Source organism: Dermacentor variabilis, chromosome 1 (assembly GCF_050947875.1).
Source record: "Dermacentor variabilis isolate Ectoservices chromosome 1, ASM5094787v1, whole genome shotgun sequence".
In the NCBI taxonomy this organism is placed as follows: Eukaryota; Metazoa; Arthropoda; class Arachnida; order Ixodida; family Ixodidae; genus Dermacentor; species Dermacentor variabilis.
The window spans coordinates 272,709,316-272,727,531 of record NC_134568.1 but is presented as its reverse complement, the minus strand read 5'-3'; the positions used below and the strand labels follow the sequence as shown (position 1 = coordinate 272,727,531).

The 18,216-nt window shown below is 49.5% G+C and overlaps 1 protein-coding gene across 1 annotated transcript in view; it reads left to right on the top strand.

The window, feature by feature from the left end:
* The window catches only part of LOC142564758 (transcription factor LBX2-like), a 69,891-nt gene extending 52,026 nt beyond the window's left edge, over positions 1–17,865 (top strand). Inside the window, exon 2 of the mRNA XM_075675910.1 lies at positions 13,437–17,865. Within this exon, the coding sequence (XP_075532025.1) occupies positions 13,437–13,792 (356 nt within the window). The 3' untranslated portion in view covers positions 13,793–17,865. The remainder of the gene's footprint in view (positions 1–13,436) is intronic.
* The last annotated feature ends 351 nt before the right edge of the window (positions 17,866–18,216 follow it).

The window sequence follows — 18,216 nt, the reverse complement described above, 5'->3', positions numbered from 1 at the left end:
TGCTGACAAAAGTCCCAGTTTTAAGTCGAGGATCCATCGCGTATTCCCGCGTGTACAGTGCCGTCCACATTGTGAAAGGCAACGCACGACCGAGTGGCTCACCCTGCGAGGTACACCTGCAGCAACGGATGTCGGCGGACGCAGCGTCGATGCTCCGCGTAGGTGCGCTACCCACGCTACCGGCCGGTGGTCGTCTCCTCGCCCACCTATAGATAGCGCTACATGCAAGACCAGCGCCTGAGAGAAGTTCCCTCGTGTCACGTGCTCGCGTGTTCTAACAGGGCACCAGTGTACGTCGTAGATCCAAATTGAAGACAGTTATTTACTTAGTCAAGGCGCAGTCGTGAGGCATGTGTGATAGTATTTCTCAGGATGCATTACTAGTTCTGCGATGAATTGAGCTAGCCCTGTTAAAGAGGAAGGACAGACTCTTCAACGAAAGCTCAGCATTTGTCTAACCACACGCAGAGCGAGCCTTTACGCTAAGCTAACTTTAGGGGTTTTTTTAGTATAAAGCTTCCCCACTCTCAGCCCTGTTAGAAAGACCTGCGCACAAACTCTGCATATACAATTTAGGGCAAGCAAGGAATAAAAAAAATGATTTCGCCATATTACTCCAGTTTTGCGGAATTTTAAAAAATCACCTGTTGCAGATAACATAATTCTAGTTCTTGAGCTAGCTTATTCAGAGAGGCGGATATTACATGCTCGATAAACAAATTCTCAACTAATTAACAAGAGATCACTAACTATATTGTGAATTAATTTATGGCGCTTATTGCAGTTTACTAATTGTAGCCGGTGAGCTGGAAATTCATTCCAAGTGGGTACGTCTTGCAACTCCCCGGCTACAATTCGTAAACTGCAATATGTGCCGTAACGTAATTTGTTAAGAAGGTAATTAGTGAGGCTGTGTTAATTAGTTGAATATGTGTTTCGATTTCTAGCGCTAGTAATTCCTGCCTCTTCGAATAATTCAGCTCAAGGACAAGAATTCTGTTATCTGTAACAGGCGACTTTCAAAAGTTCCGTAAACTGTAGTGAAGGAGGCTTGAATAATATGACAAAATCTTTCTTTTCCCTCGCCTGCCCTAAATTGCCCTAAAATGATCACCCTGTATATTGCCCGCTTGTATATGTATGTATGTATGTATGTATGTATGTATGTATGTATGTATGTATGTATGTATGTATGTATGTATGTATGTATGTATGTATGTATGTATGTATGTATGTATGTATGTATGTATGTATGTATGTATGTATGTATGTATGTATGTATGTATGTATGTATGTATGTATGTATGTATGTATGTATGTATGTATGTATGTATGCATGCATGCATGCATGCATGTATGTATGTATGTATGTATGTATGTATGTATGTATGTATGTATGTATGTATGTATGTATGTATGTATGTATGTATGTATGTATGTATGTATGTATGTATGTATGTATGTATGTATGTATGTAGCGTCCGTGTGTATCAACGTAATATACTATGTCACTTATGACTATTAAGCGTTACAGGCTCGTTAGGCACAGTGCGTTGCATTCTTAGTACTTTTGCCTCTGGAATGCACGGGCGGTGTAGTCAAACAGCTACAAAACAGAACAAGGTGGCATTTTTTTTTCGAAGCCTGTGCCAGCAAGCACGCTGTGTACTTAGCATTTTACACGTCAACCAATATATCCCGCAACTAGCAGAATTATCGTGTCCTTCTCTCCAACCATATGGTAAAATCAGGATATCTAACTTTGGCCGTTATACAACGCATAGGGATTCCGTTTGCTTGTTTCTGTAACTTTCGTATCATCCGCCGCTCAAGGCCGGCCCATTCTTATGACCGGCATCGGTGTTGCCCTGGTGGGAGCGTTGATGCATGGGGACAATCGTCGTGAAATCGGTTATTCAGGTGCGCTGGCGTGAAAGATATTTCCCTGTACGATTGCGCCAGATTTTCATTCCTTCTTATCTGTCTCCCCAAGAGATGCCTCTCTCGCGCTCCACGCGCTCACATACACGCAGGCGAACGCACACACAGAGCATACGTAATGGTGACACACTACCGGAACGGCTTGAACGCTGCATGGCTGATATCAAAAATGCACACCTAACAACGGAGACACAAAGAGCGCCACGTTTCCCGCTGAAATGTAATGTCCAGCAAGAAAAACGGCACTGCGGTGCCAGAAAAGGCTCGTTACAAGCGCCAACTCTGTTAGTCCTGCGCAAAATCAACTAAACTTGCGTCGCCAGACGTTGAAATAGATGGAGCCATTTGAACAACCTTATAGTAGCGAATGAATGTGAAATAAAAATTTAAAGGAAAACGAAAAAACACGCATGCCGTCATGAAAGGAGTCAGGCGCTGCAGGACTCAGGCTAGGCTGCAGCCGCTCGAAGAGAAACAAAAAATAAAAAAAAGTACAAGATTGGTAAAAAAAAAAAGAAAAAAAAGGTGCTCTCGGCGCGCTCCGGAATTTCGCGAAATCCATGCGAGTTATGCAGAACGGCTCGTAACGGCGGCTCGCTTATGGCGCTGGGAAATGGGAAGACAGAGACAGAACGCCGACGAGCGCGAAAGGAAGCGGCAGCTTGAAAAGAGCCGCGGGAATGAAAGGAAAAGAAGCGCCGGCAGTCGCCGAGCGCAGCAATAAACAAGGAACTTCATGTGAGCGTGCACTGTTATATAGACCTCCAGTTGTGAGCGGACGCAGTTTTCGTTGGAGTTGGGCATGCTCATAAATCAAGCTAATGGGGTAAAGCCAACAGCGCTCGTGCTATTAGCCGTCCCAAGAATGCGCTGCCGAGGCGCCGCTCCCCGGCCGCGACGCAGCGCCGCGCGGGCCTCCGCGCTCTGGCAGACTCGTTAACGTGGCGCGCGCGATGTGATTTGCGCAGATGCTTCTATATATATGTGTGCGAGCGCTCGCTCCGAGCGTCTTTGTTTGGCCACCTCGGTCGCGCCGCTGCACAGCCGGGCAGAATCAAAAAGCGCCGGGTGTGCTTATGACAGATGACCGGCCAGTGCGCGCGCCCAACACGCCATGTCACTGCAGCAGCCGGGTTGGGGCTGGAAATAGCTGCGACTCTCGAACGCCGCAGGGCGGTCCCTGCGCTCTCTCGGGCGATTCGATTGGAGCGCCAGGGCTGGTTGCGCCCAAACGCTCCACCGTGTTGCTTGAGCAACCATCGCCAGCCTCGTGCGCAGCGGCGCTGTTGACAACGCCCGAGCAGCTTCCCCTTGATGGCTCCCGGCAGGTTCCTTCGCTGCACTTCTTCGACTTACCGAATATATGTTCGTTCTCTGTTCTTTCCTAGTTCAATTTGGGCGAAAGATGCCGCTGTTCCTATAGCAGCCCCTCTTTTAACGTCTTGCGGTAACTGTGACGAGTTGGTGGACAGCTGTTCGCTTCAGCCATATATAGTTCTCAGTCGTTTCCCATCACTTCGCAAGTTGAAGTCAAAAAGAGATGACTCCTTGCTCGACAAAGTGCGGCACGAGGACGCTTTGTCCGCTGAGATCAGAAGACGCTAGACCGAAATGAGGACAGACAAAACCTACGACAAGTCAACCTCGGCGTCGTCGCATAGGAGCCGCGTAACGGTCATTGAAGAAACTGCAGGCAACGACCGTTGAGTATTTCAACAAAACTTCGAGCAGCGCAGCGAGAAAATGGAGACGTCTGACGCGCGGACGTTGGGGCCGGCGAGAAACAAAGCGTGCCTGCCTGCCGAGGGCGATTCGGCGCCGCAGGGCGTCTCTCTTGACGCGGAGGAAATGGCTGTTCGTGAACCCTTCATCATCACCGGCAACGACTGTAGGACCGCCCCTTCCCTTGGGGGTTGCCCTCCTCCCCAATCAGACTTTTCAATTCCCACTCACCGCCCATTTGGCGCGCCATAAAGAGAGAACAAGTGGCGGAATCTCATGGGCGCCAGGGACCTTCTCCGGCGCGCCTCCATTATTAGCTTCTCGCACGCCGGAACATCTGGCCACGCGGGGAGCGACAAAATCGGCGGGGCGTTTGCGCCGGGTCGCCTTCCTTCTCGGCTAATTAAGGTCAGGCGAGCGCCTGGCATCTGATTTTTTAAGGGCGCACCTGTTGAAGGCGCCGTGTCACTGCTGCCGCTGCACGCATGACGGCCCCGTGGGTGCTTGACTCCTTCGCGCGCCCGGCCTCCGTGATTAGTGGCAATTAGGAGCGCCGGGCGATACCCCATGACAGGCCGCGACGAGCTCCTTTGTCTCAACTACGCGCTTCACTTTCCCAGGCGCCATTGTTTCTTCCGCGATGATCGGCAGCTCCGCACGCCCGCGGGTTGTTTGACGATTCGCCACGCGGTGGCCGTCGTTCGCGCCAGAAAGAACTTAATTCCTCGCGTCGCCCGTCCGTCAAGGCCCCCGTCTTGCGAGGCCTCTTCGTGCCCGGCGCCTCGCAGCAGCGATAGGCTGCACCGGACAGGTTCCCTCGGCAAACACGTCGGGAATATGAGGACCTCAAGTCGTGCTCGCCAGAAAACAGAGCCTCCCGGCAAAAGCGACCTTTGTGCCTCCGAGCCCGTGATGGTAAAACGTGGAAAATAGAATGGGAGAGCGATGACGTGGGGTGCGGGCCCGAAATCGCCATGCTGGTGGCATCCGCGTCCCGCAGCAACGGTCGGCCTGCAGCAGAAGCGTTGGCGTGACGTACCAGCTACTGTGTTAGACGCCATTTATCTCTGCCCGCAGCACGCAAACTGGCGCTCCCGAGGAGGGCGCATGCATCGGAGGGCCGCAGTTGGGCGCAATAAAGCTGAGCCCCTAAACGGCCTCATTGCGTCGCCTCGCGTTGCTGCTGAAAAATGGTCGAGAGGCCCACGACGACGACGTGATTGGCGGACGCGGTCCGAGGGGGCCGGGCCGGCCGTTAATCGGCGACCCTCGAACAGTGTGCGCGCGCGCCCGCAACGAGGCCGCCAGCAAATCGGGCCGCGCTCGGCCGCCCATCTGCACCCGCACGCGCATCACACACTGCCCCCCCCCCCCCCCCCTTTGCTCCACCACTCGCTCGGGTGCCTACTGCCTCACCCCGCGCACACAAAGGGCCTGCGACGAGCCACCATCTGAGCTTTTTTTACGCCCAGCTTGTGCTGTGCCTTTTCCCTGGTTCCACTTACTGAGGTGCTGAGGCCCTGCAACATTAGCATGTGTTTCCCAGCATACGAGAGTGCTGGAACTAGGCTCTTCTGTCCGCCCAATATATGGAAGTCATAAAGCTCAGTTTTGCTGTTTATGAAGTTAGTTTCGGAAATAGCAGACTTACAGTGGACTCCATCGATCCTGCGCACAACACTTCGGTTTTTACGCTTATGCAGTGACAATGATGAACTGACGCCTTTTTCTTATTCGCTTATTGTTTATTTCTTCACTTATGTATGTCTTTCTTTAGTCAGGAGGGCTATTACCACAGTCAACTTATTTTTGTCTTTCACTTCTAAAGCTCTCTATTATGGCATAGCACTGGTCTCAACAGGTTTGACTTATTTTCATATCTACATGCGTTAAAGCACATTCGTGTGATATAAGCACCTGTTAAGATGCTTATCGTAGCGAAGCAGCAGGCTTTACAAAACTACGGTCGCGAAACGGAGGCGACCGCTATAGACGTGCACGGAGTCTTAGATACTTTCGTCTTCGGTGAAAATGTATGAGCATGCGCGGAAATCCACGCAAGGTAACGGCAATTATTAACGGTCAGTCATCACGAATTTTCTCGTGGATCGCATGCACCGATCCACGAGTTCTTACGTCTTGTTCCGAGTTCGTCCTCTCAGATTACTCCGAGTGCACTATCCACAGGTCACGCGAATTGCCAATGAATCTGAGCTGTGTCCTATTCTCTCATTCCTGAAAAGAAAATCAGAGACAGAATTAGCGGACGACGGGCTACCCTATATTACCTTCATTGTGCTTAAAGCAACGGGTTTTGCAAGTCCACACCTAGATTAATTTGATAAAGTAGCAGTCTGACTAGTGAATGAACAAACTTCACCCATGAATAAATAAACTTCTTTGAAAGCATACGATTGTTACCGCATGGACCGTATAGTAATAATCTTTGCGAATAGAACCTGCACCCTTTCCTCCCACTCCTTTCCTCCCCTCTCTCGCGCAACCATGTAGAAAAACAAGCACAAAGACATATACAAACGCGGAGCTGCACAAAGAATAGTCTCTTTGACTATTTTTGCAAGTCTATACTTGCAAAACGAAAAAAAAAAAATACCCCTCGATCCCCCCGCAAAAGAAAAAAAAAATTAAAGTGCGTCACCTGAATAGTGAGTAGCCGGGCTTGTTGGTACTAACAGATACTTTAGCAAACAGCGCAAATAATGGCACACATGTAGAAAAGGGGCACACGACGCAGGCGCTGACTTGCAACAAGTATGTTTATTGCGCGAGCGCAGAATATATAGGCAGAGAAGCAAGGTTGGAAATATAAATGGGGTGAAAAACATGAGGAGAATGACTTGTAGTATAGCAGGTGGGCGGATATGTGTTAAATTTGCAGATACGCGATTGCCTTGTCTAAATAATTAATAAAAGAACTTGACTTGAACTTGACTTGAACTTGAATGAAAAGAACTTAATAATTGAATGGATGGTTAACTTATGCATGAAGGACCGTGCATGCACCATGCATCATGAAGGATGCATGATGCATGCATGCAGGTCGTGTAAATGCATCCCCTATTTTAGAAAAGTCACTGTCATCCAAAAGCACGCTGACCAACGCACGCGTGAAATTATCCACGCATTTGCCATCATCCAACGTGGTCCTTCATGCATCAGCCCACCATCCATCCAGTTATTAGACAAGGAAGTCGCCTGTCTGCGACGTTAACACATCTCCGCCCGCCCACAACCTCAAGTGTATTCTCCCCATGTTTTTCACGCCATTTATGTTTCCATTCTTGCTTCTCTGCCTATATATTCAGTGCTGGCGCAATAAACATACTTGTTGGAAGTCAGCGCCTGTGTCGTGTGCCCCTTTTCTGTGTTCTGTTATTTGCGTTATTTGCTAAAGAAGTATGCGTCACCTGTTCAAGAGACATGCAACAACCGGCGCCATATTTGTGCGCCGACATTTCCTCCCATCGTGCCAACAACAACAACAACAACAACAACAACAACAACAACAACAACAACAACAACAACAACAACAACAACAACAACAACAACAACAACAACAACAACAACAACTCAAACATCACACTGCCGATACAAAGGTACCATATACTAGCAGCATAAGTTCAAACGAGAACAAGTATAAAACAACTCGAAGGCGTTGGTGCATTTCCAGGTTCGCCTGCATTTGCAACAGTGGTTTAATTCCGTTTCCAGAATAAATACGCGGTATGCAGGCGTTCCGGTCAGTTATTTTCTGTTCGTGATTTAATTTATGCTAATTCTGCATTGCAACTCAAATTCCTAGGGGACATGTTGTCTTGCTCGTTCTCTATTATGATCGCAACTACAGTGTCGCAATGTGTAAAAAGGTAACTAAAAAAGAATCTCAAAAGAGAGAGAGAGAGCTGCTGTATTCACTCATATGTCTCACGGAACAGTGTACAGCGTAACGTATGGCGCATGCTCATGGAAAATATATTTGCTTTTTTTTTAATGAAGAGGAAACAGGCGAGTGCGGTTCCTTTCGCTTTCTTTCGCACGCTGCTTTATTGTACTGGGGGCAAGGAAGCAACGCTCGAAACACCTACAGAGGCGTCGAAAATGACAAAAAGAAAGAAAAAAGAATTCTTGCCCAGACGCTATTTCCTTTCACCACCACAATACGCGAACGCACGCAGCGCGCACCAGAAGAAAACAGCGCTAACAAAGTACTCGTACACACCACAACTAACCCGCCAACAAACCTGCGGTTTGCAGGCCCGTCGCCCGAGCAGGCGTCGAGCCCAACAGCGAGAAATGACGCATGATCGGTGGTTCGGCTCCGGCGCGTACAGTGACCGCGGGGAGGCGGCAGGAGGAGCCCATTTGCAAGCAAGCGCGCGTTCTGGTCCCGGTACAAAACGCACTTCCGCGATCGAGGGCCCGCGGGCGGCCACCCATGGTCAACGCCGTGCTTGTCGGCCCCTCGTTTCGGCGCGCACAATTAGGGCCGGCAACACTGCGGGCTGTCCCTTGTTCACGGCCTTCCCCCGCCGCCGCTGACAGTCGACTGCGCTGCAGTAGGCAACTCCACGAATCCTCCCATGGGCAGCACGCCATTCGCACCTTAGCCGCTCCGCAACCATTCATTTCCGGTGAGCGCTTTGCGACCCGCTGCCGAGACCAGGTGGCGCGCGCCGCTACCTCAGTTGAGCTCCGAGAGAGAGAGAGAAACGTACCGCACGCGGTGCGTATGTACCTCTGTCTGCCCAGGCCATTCGTTTCCTCATTAAGACGACTTCCGTACCAACGTCTCGCACGCGGTACCGCTGTCTTGTGACGACGCGTCGGTAGTGACGCAGCCTCATTCTGTGGGCCGTTGTGCGTCCTAGCAGCGACGCACGACAAGGTGTACTGAGCAGAAGGCCATGTCGCTGCGCTTCTCCAAGTTTGGGTACCAAATTGAAAAAAAAAAAAAAAAAAAAAACTCTCGCGTTAAAGCGCTTCCTCGTCGGGTGGTGCATGCGCAATCGTCGGCCTGTCATTACACGCCTACGATTGTCATTGTCATTGCAGGCCGCACTTACCGTCAAGGGCGCCCAGCCGCGGTGGTGAGCTTTACGTTATGTAACAGAATGCTCCTAAACATGTGCCGAACCGGCGTATATATATAGTGGCCTACAAAGCGACCATCTAGGCCAATTAGTGGCACATCTGGCAGGAAAGGCGTTATGTATTTGCACTGCGCAGGTATAGCCCTTGCTATAGCAAGGGCACAACGAATGGAAATCAATCGCTTTGCCATGCAATTGAAACTCGATTGAACTAAGTGATGACCACGCTCGAATTATTTCGTTAAATCGGAAAATCGAGTAACGGATTTTTCGGTCTTTCAAAATCTAAAATTGTAACGTAGCGACACCCAAAAGGTACAGCGACATTCATTGTATTTGCCGCTAACTAATGCGTGAACCGGTACCCGATCTTGCAGCGCAGGCGAGCACCTCGCCGATAACTTGACGCTGCTGAAGTTGTTGGAGCCGCATTGTTGCTGAACATAACGTCTGTATACCTCCACGCGGACTTATACTATACCGACAGATTTTACAAAAGTCTAATACATGGCATTTCAACTGTATCTAAAAAGTGGAGCTAAATATGACGCGTCGTAAAGAATTGCCGTCTAGGAAATGGGAAAGGAAAAAAAAAAGGCACTTGAAGCGCGTTCGCGTTAGGTGTGAAAGTCTACACATGCCAAGCTAATAACCGCGTATCTTCACCCTAACCGCACAACGGCACGAAATACGATCGCCCGCGTGCTTTACATTGGGCAACTCGTTTCCACGATGCAGAAGACCTGCCAGAGAGCACTAAGAGGCTTGCAGAAGACTACACGCACTCCGCTGCACACCAGCGACGTCATTGCGGTCTTGCGCTTTGCTTTCCTCGGTCGCTCGAGACGGAGGAAATAGGAAAACAAAATGCGTAGATTAAGACGGGGCCTAACGTCGAAGCGTGGAAGCGGCAAATTACCCGTCATTATTCTCGCCGCGTATACGGCGTCATCTCACCTCGCGTCTCGAATGAAGGGACATTAGCCACCAGGTCGGACACACACGACACCGTAATCAACTCTCGAGTCGTCAACAATGCTTTCGCCCGTGATGACGCCGGATAACGAGGGCTACTCATCAAGGTGGAGCTGTATAAGCGCCCGTGTCCCCTAATGAAGCGCGAGTCAACAAAACTTGAGCACTTCGCTTGAGAGCCCGCAGCGCCATGGGAAATTGGTGGCCCAGGTGCGCTAACATTGTGCTTTGGCCATCTTCGTGGTTGTATACTGCGGGAGCTGCGACCGAAAGCAACAACAACGAGGCAGCAAGATGTGTTGAACTTCTGTTTCCCCGTTTCACACAACATAACACGAGCACGCTGATATCGCGTATGTCTACAGTCTTCAGATATTGAAACGGCGAACGAGAGCATAGTTTTCATTTGTGCAGGTGCAGTCATTGTGCTGAGGGGAACGTAACCGACCAATTTACGCATCCTCTCAGGGTCGTTGACCCGGGGCCACTTCGTTTGCTACTGTGGTAGACAGATGTGCTCCAAGATAAGCAAATCGATTCTGACCTGTGCGCCCAAAACAAACGATTATGCATGCGGTACCAGCAATATTATTTCAGAGACCCGGCGCAATGGCATGCCTCTCGGTGGGCCGCACTCGTGTGCGTTATTCCCTCGGCTTTGCGTGCCGCCGGCTGCCTCGCAGGCTCTCTATAGAGGTCCGCTCGCTTCGGGCGGCCTCCGCAGCGGAGCGTTGCGCCGCTGTCATCCCGACCGGCGCTTGTCAGCGCGCAGCAAGCAAGCGGTGGTGCACCGTGCGGAGGTCTCGTTTCCGGGCCGGAAAGTAGATGCGCCTCGCAAGCATGGGAGGACGCTAAGAAGCCGCGGCCGAGGCAGCGCGGTCGGGCGAGATAATTAGTTCCAATGGGTGGAAGTCCTCCCTGCGCGCCACACCAGCTTGTCTCACATTGCAGGCCGCGCCCGCCGACGCGTGCGCTGGCGAGAAATCTAATGCGCGCACGCGAAAATGTGCTACTGAGGGGATGAGTCATTTTGAGAACGCGCCGCCCGCTGCCGCCATCTAACCCTCCTCCCACCATTCTGATGGCCTTACGAGGCGACCTCGCCTGTGGTTAGAGGAGCACCTGACGGTGCGGTGGCAGTGAGAAACGCGGGACGCGCAGGTCGAGCGTATACCGCCTATGCGCGTCTCGAGCTTAATAGGAAACGTCGAGTTGGATTGGGTTGCTGAAAACATCGTGATTGCGCCGCACTGATGTTCGGAAGGGTGCTAGGAGAAAAAGAAAAGTATTTTGGAGCCAAAATATCAAGCGTAAGTGCGGAGCTATACGTTTCTGACCAACTGGGAAGCTTCACACGAGGGAACTATATATATTTAGAACGTGACGAGCGTGCAAGAACACCTTTAAAGGCACAAAAGTTCTACTGCAAAGTCTTTGCTCGACTTTCTGCTTTAACGGTTAACGCTAATGCGGCGTTTTATGCGAAAACTCGAGGAAATAGGGCTTGGTTTGTTTGATATCGGATACTATGAGTTAGCAGACCTGACACAATTATTACATGCAAAGATACTCGCGTTTTCAATATTACAGCACTGAGAATGATGTAAATATCTTTCGGAGCACGATCTAGCCTTTTCTCTTCCTTCTTTACGAATCGAAGGCCTTCGCGTAGCCTGACGTGCATCATGCAGTTGCTCTCTCTACACGATAGGCGCGCTCGCCCGAAAACTGCACAGGTCGCCACTCATGTTGCGGGGCTCGCTCAAAAGCGGTGAATTTGTCACAGTCCGTATCCACTGAATGATGCGCAGCAGCGGGGTCGCGTTCTGCCGCCTTACACTCGATGGACCCGGCCGAGTTCATAGAAACGCTGTTAAGGTGACGAAGTCTCCCGCCGTCATCGCGGGCTCCCGTACCTCTCGTTCTTTTCCTTTTGCCGGCCGCCTCCTCGTGTAGCAAATTGCCGTGCGGAAATCGGACTCTTTGAATAGCCGTCAAGTCGGAGGGGAGCACCGCAGAGGCGGCTTCGGCGCGGCCTCTGCAGGTTGAGGGCCAGTTTTTTCTCCTTTGCGAGGCCCACTACGGAGCCGCGAAGCCGTGAAGTCGATACATCACCGAACGCGGCAGTGGCAGCGGCGCTCGGAGATGCGGCACAATGCCCGAGCGGCGTGGGGGTCGCACCTCGGTCAAGAAAAGCGCCGACTGTCACCGCGTTCGCGCGCGAGATGCTCTCTTTCGGTGCCCGGAGCCGCCGCGAGATGAACAAGGGCCCTGCTAATCGAGCGCTGATGCGCACTGCGCTCCCCGAACCAGAACGGGGCGGGGTGCCGCCGCCGGGGCTCCTCGTGCCGGGCACGTCATAAATCAAGCCTTCTTCCGAAAACTGCGATTGTCAGCGGCGTCTAGGGCAGCGCGGCGAGGACGTTGAATAGCGCGTGTCGTGCGGCCGCCACCCCGCCCCCTCCGTTCCGCCGGTGCAAACGCCTTCGACTTTTCTCGGACTCCATTAAGACGTTGCCCGCGGTTCAGCCCTTGTGCGCCCCACAGCTCGGGACCGTTGCCAACTGTGCGGAGTGTATCGGATGCCACGGGCCGGTGGTTGCGCCATGCGCGCATCGACAATGCAGAAGCACAATTTTCTCACCGCTTTGGGGCATAGCCGATGCCGAAAATGTCATATGCTTGATTAACCTATCTACGAATTTACTGCTGCGCAGTGGAGGTTTTCGGCGCTTCCTACCTATATATTATTGTACATACCACCTGGCATACAAGTGAGCTCTGCGACCGCCTTGGATTGCGCGATGAACGCGGTTATGTCTGTGCGCATGCATCACTCATTCCTATCCTTCTCCCTTTTCTTTTTTCTTTTCTGCCCGCTTCCTCCTCTCGCAGTGTAGGATAGCAAACCAGGTGTAACATGGTTAGCCTTGTGCCTATTCTTTTTTTTTTCTTTCTCTATCTCACATGGAGTAGAAAGGCCTGATATAGTTATGCTGAAAACAGTCAGATACTAAAAGAGAAGGAAAAGAAAATGAGAGCCTTTCTTAACGAAAAAAAGTATGGGGATTAACTGGCATGCAAACCTATGCGAGAAATCCGGGCGGGATCAACTGCGCACTTTGTAATGTGATTTCTATACCGGCCATATAAAGAGAGTAACGCGAATGTTCCATGTATTGTACCTGCTTCATGGCTACGTTATCAAAACTGTGACAATAATGCACGTTATACTGTTTCTGCTGCTGAAAAGTTTCACAAAGCAGTTTGGTTTTTCTTATGCGCGGGCAGGAAGCACTGCGGAGTTAAGAAAAAAAAATAAAATAATAGTCTTTTGCGGCTTAACCACTGCGATCAGCACTTCCGATCTGCAAATAATGAAGCAAACATTTGAATGAAACGTGTCCAGCTTGTGCAAAGCAGATTCATGTTGCTGTCCTTTTCTTGTGTGTTCAATGTGTCGGTACGAGACATGCCTTAGTGATAGACAAGTCTCGAAACGCATAGTAAAATTTAGCTCTGTTCGCCGAGCGAATGCATGCTTTCTTGGCATTTTTTAACGGTTTGCTGAAAAATGAAACGTTTGACTTTTTGTACAACTGAGTGGCGAGAAATGAAAGTGATGTGAATAAAGCGCCCAGCGATGTTGCTCACACGGTCCGTTTTTTCTTTTTTTCATCTGTGCAGAATCCTCTCGGGAGAACGGCGGCTCCTTCAACGGCCGGCAGCCAGTAAAAAAGAAGCGGAAGTCGCGAACGGCGTTCACCAACCACCAGATCTTCGAGCTGGAGAAAAGGTTCCTCTACCAGAAATACCTGTCACCCGCCGATAGGGACGAGATCGCGCAGTCGCTGGGGCTCACAAACGCCCAAGTGATCACATGGTTCCAGAACCGGCGCGCGAAACTCAAACGGGACATGGAAGAGCTCAAAAAGGACATGGATGCTGCCAAGATCCACACCATTCACAAGACCCTCCTGGATAACATACAAGATCTCAGCAGTTTCAAGAAGGACATCCACAAGGCTGCGAGCGGACCGTGAGCCCAGTGCCGCGGTCTTCTCGGAAAGTCCAAAAAAAGTTCTCACAAGAACTGTCGATACCTTCTATGGGTTCCATGTGCAGAGACAGCCTTTCTACGGGTAACTCGTCGGACAGTGCGTTGGCGACGCCGCCGTCGCCATTGCTTTGCCATCTTGTGGTATGGTCCGCTTCTTCTTCGCGGCGGGCCACAAGGTGCGCACAACACGTACACACGCACACACACACACACACACGCTATAGCCACCACGCGAACCCGCGAACTGTGCGCTTGGTGTGTTCTCTGAATGCCATGTATGCCTCCCCTCTTTCCTTCGCCACCATCTACGCCAGAGGGAGCCACTCTCTCGCGCTCCTCGTATACGTAAGAGACACTGGTCTGCGAAGTGGCCGAGTTCGTGCAGACAAAGTCCTGAGAGTATTTATTTACCATGTAGTAGTTCCCTGTGAAGTACACTTTTCATTACGATTGTGCTGGCCGGCTACGAGCGAGCCTATACCACAACGAGCTGTTATTTTGCAGTTTTAAGTTTGATTACGGATGTAAGAAAAAAAAATGGTCATATTGTTTCCTACGTACCTCATGACCATTTGATGCAGCTTGGCAGCATATTACCTATTAAAAAGCGAAACACTGAATTCTTGGCGCGGAAAAAAGAAACTGAGTTTCTGGATTTGCCTTTATGCTATTTATTTATATGGCTTCAAGAACCAAACGCCGTCAGGCGCGCGAACATTATCGCGCTGGAGTCGGGTATCCCTCGTGTATAATGGTGCGTCGACTGGGGAGCTCAATCTTAGATTACCAAAGGGATGTTCTAGGGACGGGGGTGGGGGTGAGGGGCAATTTATTTATGAATACATTGGTCGAGCCTCCTACTGCTATTGCTCCGGCGAAATTGCACCAACTATCGGCTTGATACTATTTTGTTTCATTTGTTTTCTATGTATCATTGTCCTCCTACATTGGTCGTGCAGTGGCATACATCGCGGTGTATCAGTATTTTAGTGTAGAATACCGAGGAGCATACTCAAGGTTAGCGGTTTGGATGTGCGCATGCAGTTGGAGTGACGCTATATTGTTTAAAAATTTGAGAGGCGAAAGACACAGGGCACACTCCTACCCAGGCCTGAACTAGCTCATTAACACGTTTATAGCGGTGGCGAGCTCATCGAAGAATCACATTTTGTGTATAGTCGATGTTTAGACAGTGACTGAATACGAAACAAAATTTGTAAAACCTCGCGCACATATTCAAGAAAAAAAAATTACATCTGCTTATGATCACTCTTGGTTGGACAAAACAAGGGCTCGTCTAAATCAAATTATTGCCACAGTGAACATGACAATGGCCAGTTCTTGGTTGCCCTTGCTGTATCTCTTGACAGCACTATTTAACGCAATGACTCGTTTTTAAAATATTTAATGAAAAAAGACGAATCCATGACATTTAGATTCTAGGCGCCTTCTGTTGATCGTATAGGTAAACTCGATAAATAGTGCCGTTGGTACATATGCCTAGTAAAGTATTGTGCGTGCAAACGCCTCGGCAGCTCGGTCACCACGACAATCTAGCCGCTGCTTTGTGTGCAGTCCACTCGGTCCTGCACTTCACGACGAAGGAAACGCTCTCGCTACTACAGCGCAGAGCTCGCACACTGCAGGATGCGTGTCATGATTTCAAAGCGAGTGGAATAGAGGTCCGGAGGACCCACCAGTCGGTCAGCGGCGACTTCAATGGCCTGGTCAACGAGGTCTTCTGCGAGGCAGAGGCCTTCGCCCCTGTATATACGTATGCTTATTGAAGCTGCTGTTATGTCCCGTGTACATATTTTACATCCCGCCCAGACATTTCTTGAAAACTCTACGGGCATCTTGCGCGAGCACAGCCGCCGGCAGGCCTCGGCTATGTTGCACTGTATGCGCGAAATATTTGCCCCTCTCTGTGTCGTTTTCTTTTGTCTTATAACTTCCTTGGCTTTGTTTACCTCGGTACACTAGCACAAAGAAACAGAAAGGCAACAACGTGTTTATAGCATGAACGTTTGTACCTTATGCTTTTTTTTTCTGCCGTGGTCTGATTATTTAAACTTTCTTAAAATATTTCTGAGTGCGGTGGATACAAAACCCCGGTTTGTGGCATCCGTTCGAGGTGTCTGCCTGCTTCGTGCTTGCTTTAGCAAGAGTATTGTTCTCGGTGCTTACTACATGCACAGCGCTTATATTTATTTTCCATTGCGCGAATTCGCATTCTTGGCGCAATAATAGCACGAGACAATATTGTCAACGAAAATACACAGCCTTCACAAAAGCCTCTTCAGCATGTAAATGTATGTGCGGTAGCAAATGCCACTCACGCTGGAGAAATTCGCGAGCATGTGAAAACTGTTTCCGCATCAGAGAACGCGTCCAGCGGCTAGTGAAGCTCACTTACGGCCTTCGCGGTGTACGAGGACATCACAGGCCAGCTTTATACGGTGTATATGCTCATTTCACTCCTTTAGCCATGCGGATGCGTATGGGCTTCGTGTTGATGGGATGATTTCTTGTGGTGAAAATAAAACGTGGAACAGCACTGAAAGCGCTAATTAGTGCAGTGCAAGCGTTCCAGAAACAACGACCACAAAATGCACACCTTTGCCTCGTACAACGCAGTTTGAACAGAGGAAAAGGAAGTTGCACGCGGTTACAAAATAGCCACAGTCTGAAAGGTGCGATACACGAACGACGAAGAAATTCTCATGTTTTCCTACCACGCTTTTGTTATCTTTTTTTCGTCACCACCTATTTATTGCGTCTGTCACGCTACAAATGTGTGCACTGCCGGTGTTGCTTTTCTAGACACTTGATTTCATATTGCTCTTCGCAGGCGCACACTTGACACGATCACACGCGAGTAGCGAAGCATTACATTTTAGTTCGAGTGGCAACATTCTCGAACGGCTGTCATAAGAAAACACTCCTGTTGGGTCAATGCCTGACGGGAACGATTTTACGGGGGGGGGGGGGGGAATGCAGCGAACCCACGTGGCTTGCACTTTCTCATTCTTCGGCACGAAAAGCGACAAACGCACAGCGCGAACGACTCCGAAAATTGCTCCCAAAGCGGCCTCGTTCACACAACCAACCAGGTCGCTTCGTCAACCCGAACAACTAGCAGGCATCTTCAAATGTACTTTCCGTTGAATAAGTTCCTTTTCTCTCTCTCTCTCTCTCTCTTGTTTGTTTCTCAGCGAAGGAAACGTTGGCTCACACCAAATAAACCAGGCCTACCGTACAGGTCTTGTAGCGACTGATCCGTATACTTTGGAACGCATTATACACATTGTACATATAGCGAGCAGCCTGTCTTGTTGTGCAGAGTTTACGTCTTTGCTGCGAAAGTATACACTGTGTCGTGTCCTTGCGTGTTGTTACGTGTGAGATCCCAGCCTATGTCACCAAGTCCTTTCTGTCTCTCTGCTTTTTTTGTTTTATTTTTCTTGCCCCTGCAGTGAAGCCGTGCGACAGTGGTGGTAAATGCGTTAATGAACAATCACGGGGCTGCTGGGTTGTGTTGCTGAAAAAAAGAAAGGAAGGAACATTGCCATTTATTTTCTACTCCACACTAGCTGAGCGACAATGCACAGGCATCTGCCAGCAGTGCGAAATTGACAACGGGAAATGCGCACGGACCACTTGCATCCAGGCTTTATTTACTTTGTTCTCGTTAGCTGGTGAACATGCATTACAAGAACACCGGTTCACCCAAGCGACGTTTATCTTCTCTCGGCTCACATCTGTGCTTCAGCCAAAGCACGAAACAACTTAGTCTACTTCGCGTTGAACTTACAAAACCACTGTTGTTCGGGCTTCTTTTATATATTGTAAGTAGTTCCTATTTAAGTACACGACAAAATCTAAATGTTTATTATTACTTGCATATTCAATGTTTTGTTAATGCTGTGAAATATTGGTATCTGTACGCATCACTGAACAATCCTGTGATAATTCTTATTGTTTCGAGAGACGTTGTAGCATTCATGCCTGAATGAACAATGCGTATAACAATAAAATCTGAATTTATCCACCGTCTTTGAGTTCTTCGCCATCAGGAGTCTCGCCAGATCTATGCGGAGTCATCACTTTTAGTGATTGATGCCGGCGGCTTGAGACTCCATCCTACAACGTAGTTCTGCGGAAGATGACCGGACCAAAGCAGCACTAAATGTGAAGCACTGCTGTAAACGTTATTCTTTTTCACAAATTTTCGAACCACTGAACATTTATATTGTTCTGTAGGAACAAGGAATGTCCCATTCAAGTCTTTTCTTCAAGAAAACTGAAAAACAAATAGCAGTTAGGCAACAAATATTGCTAATACCTAAGGGTGTGCGAATAATTAATATTGAGACAGAATAGAATCCAATAGTGCCAAAACGAATC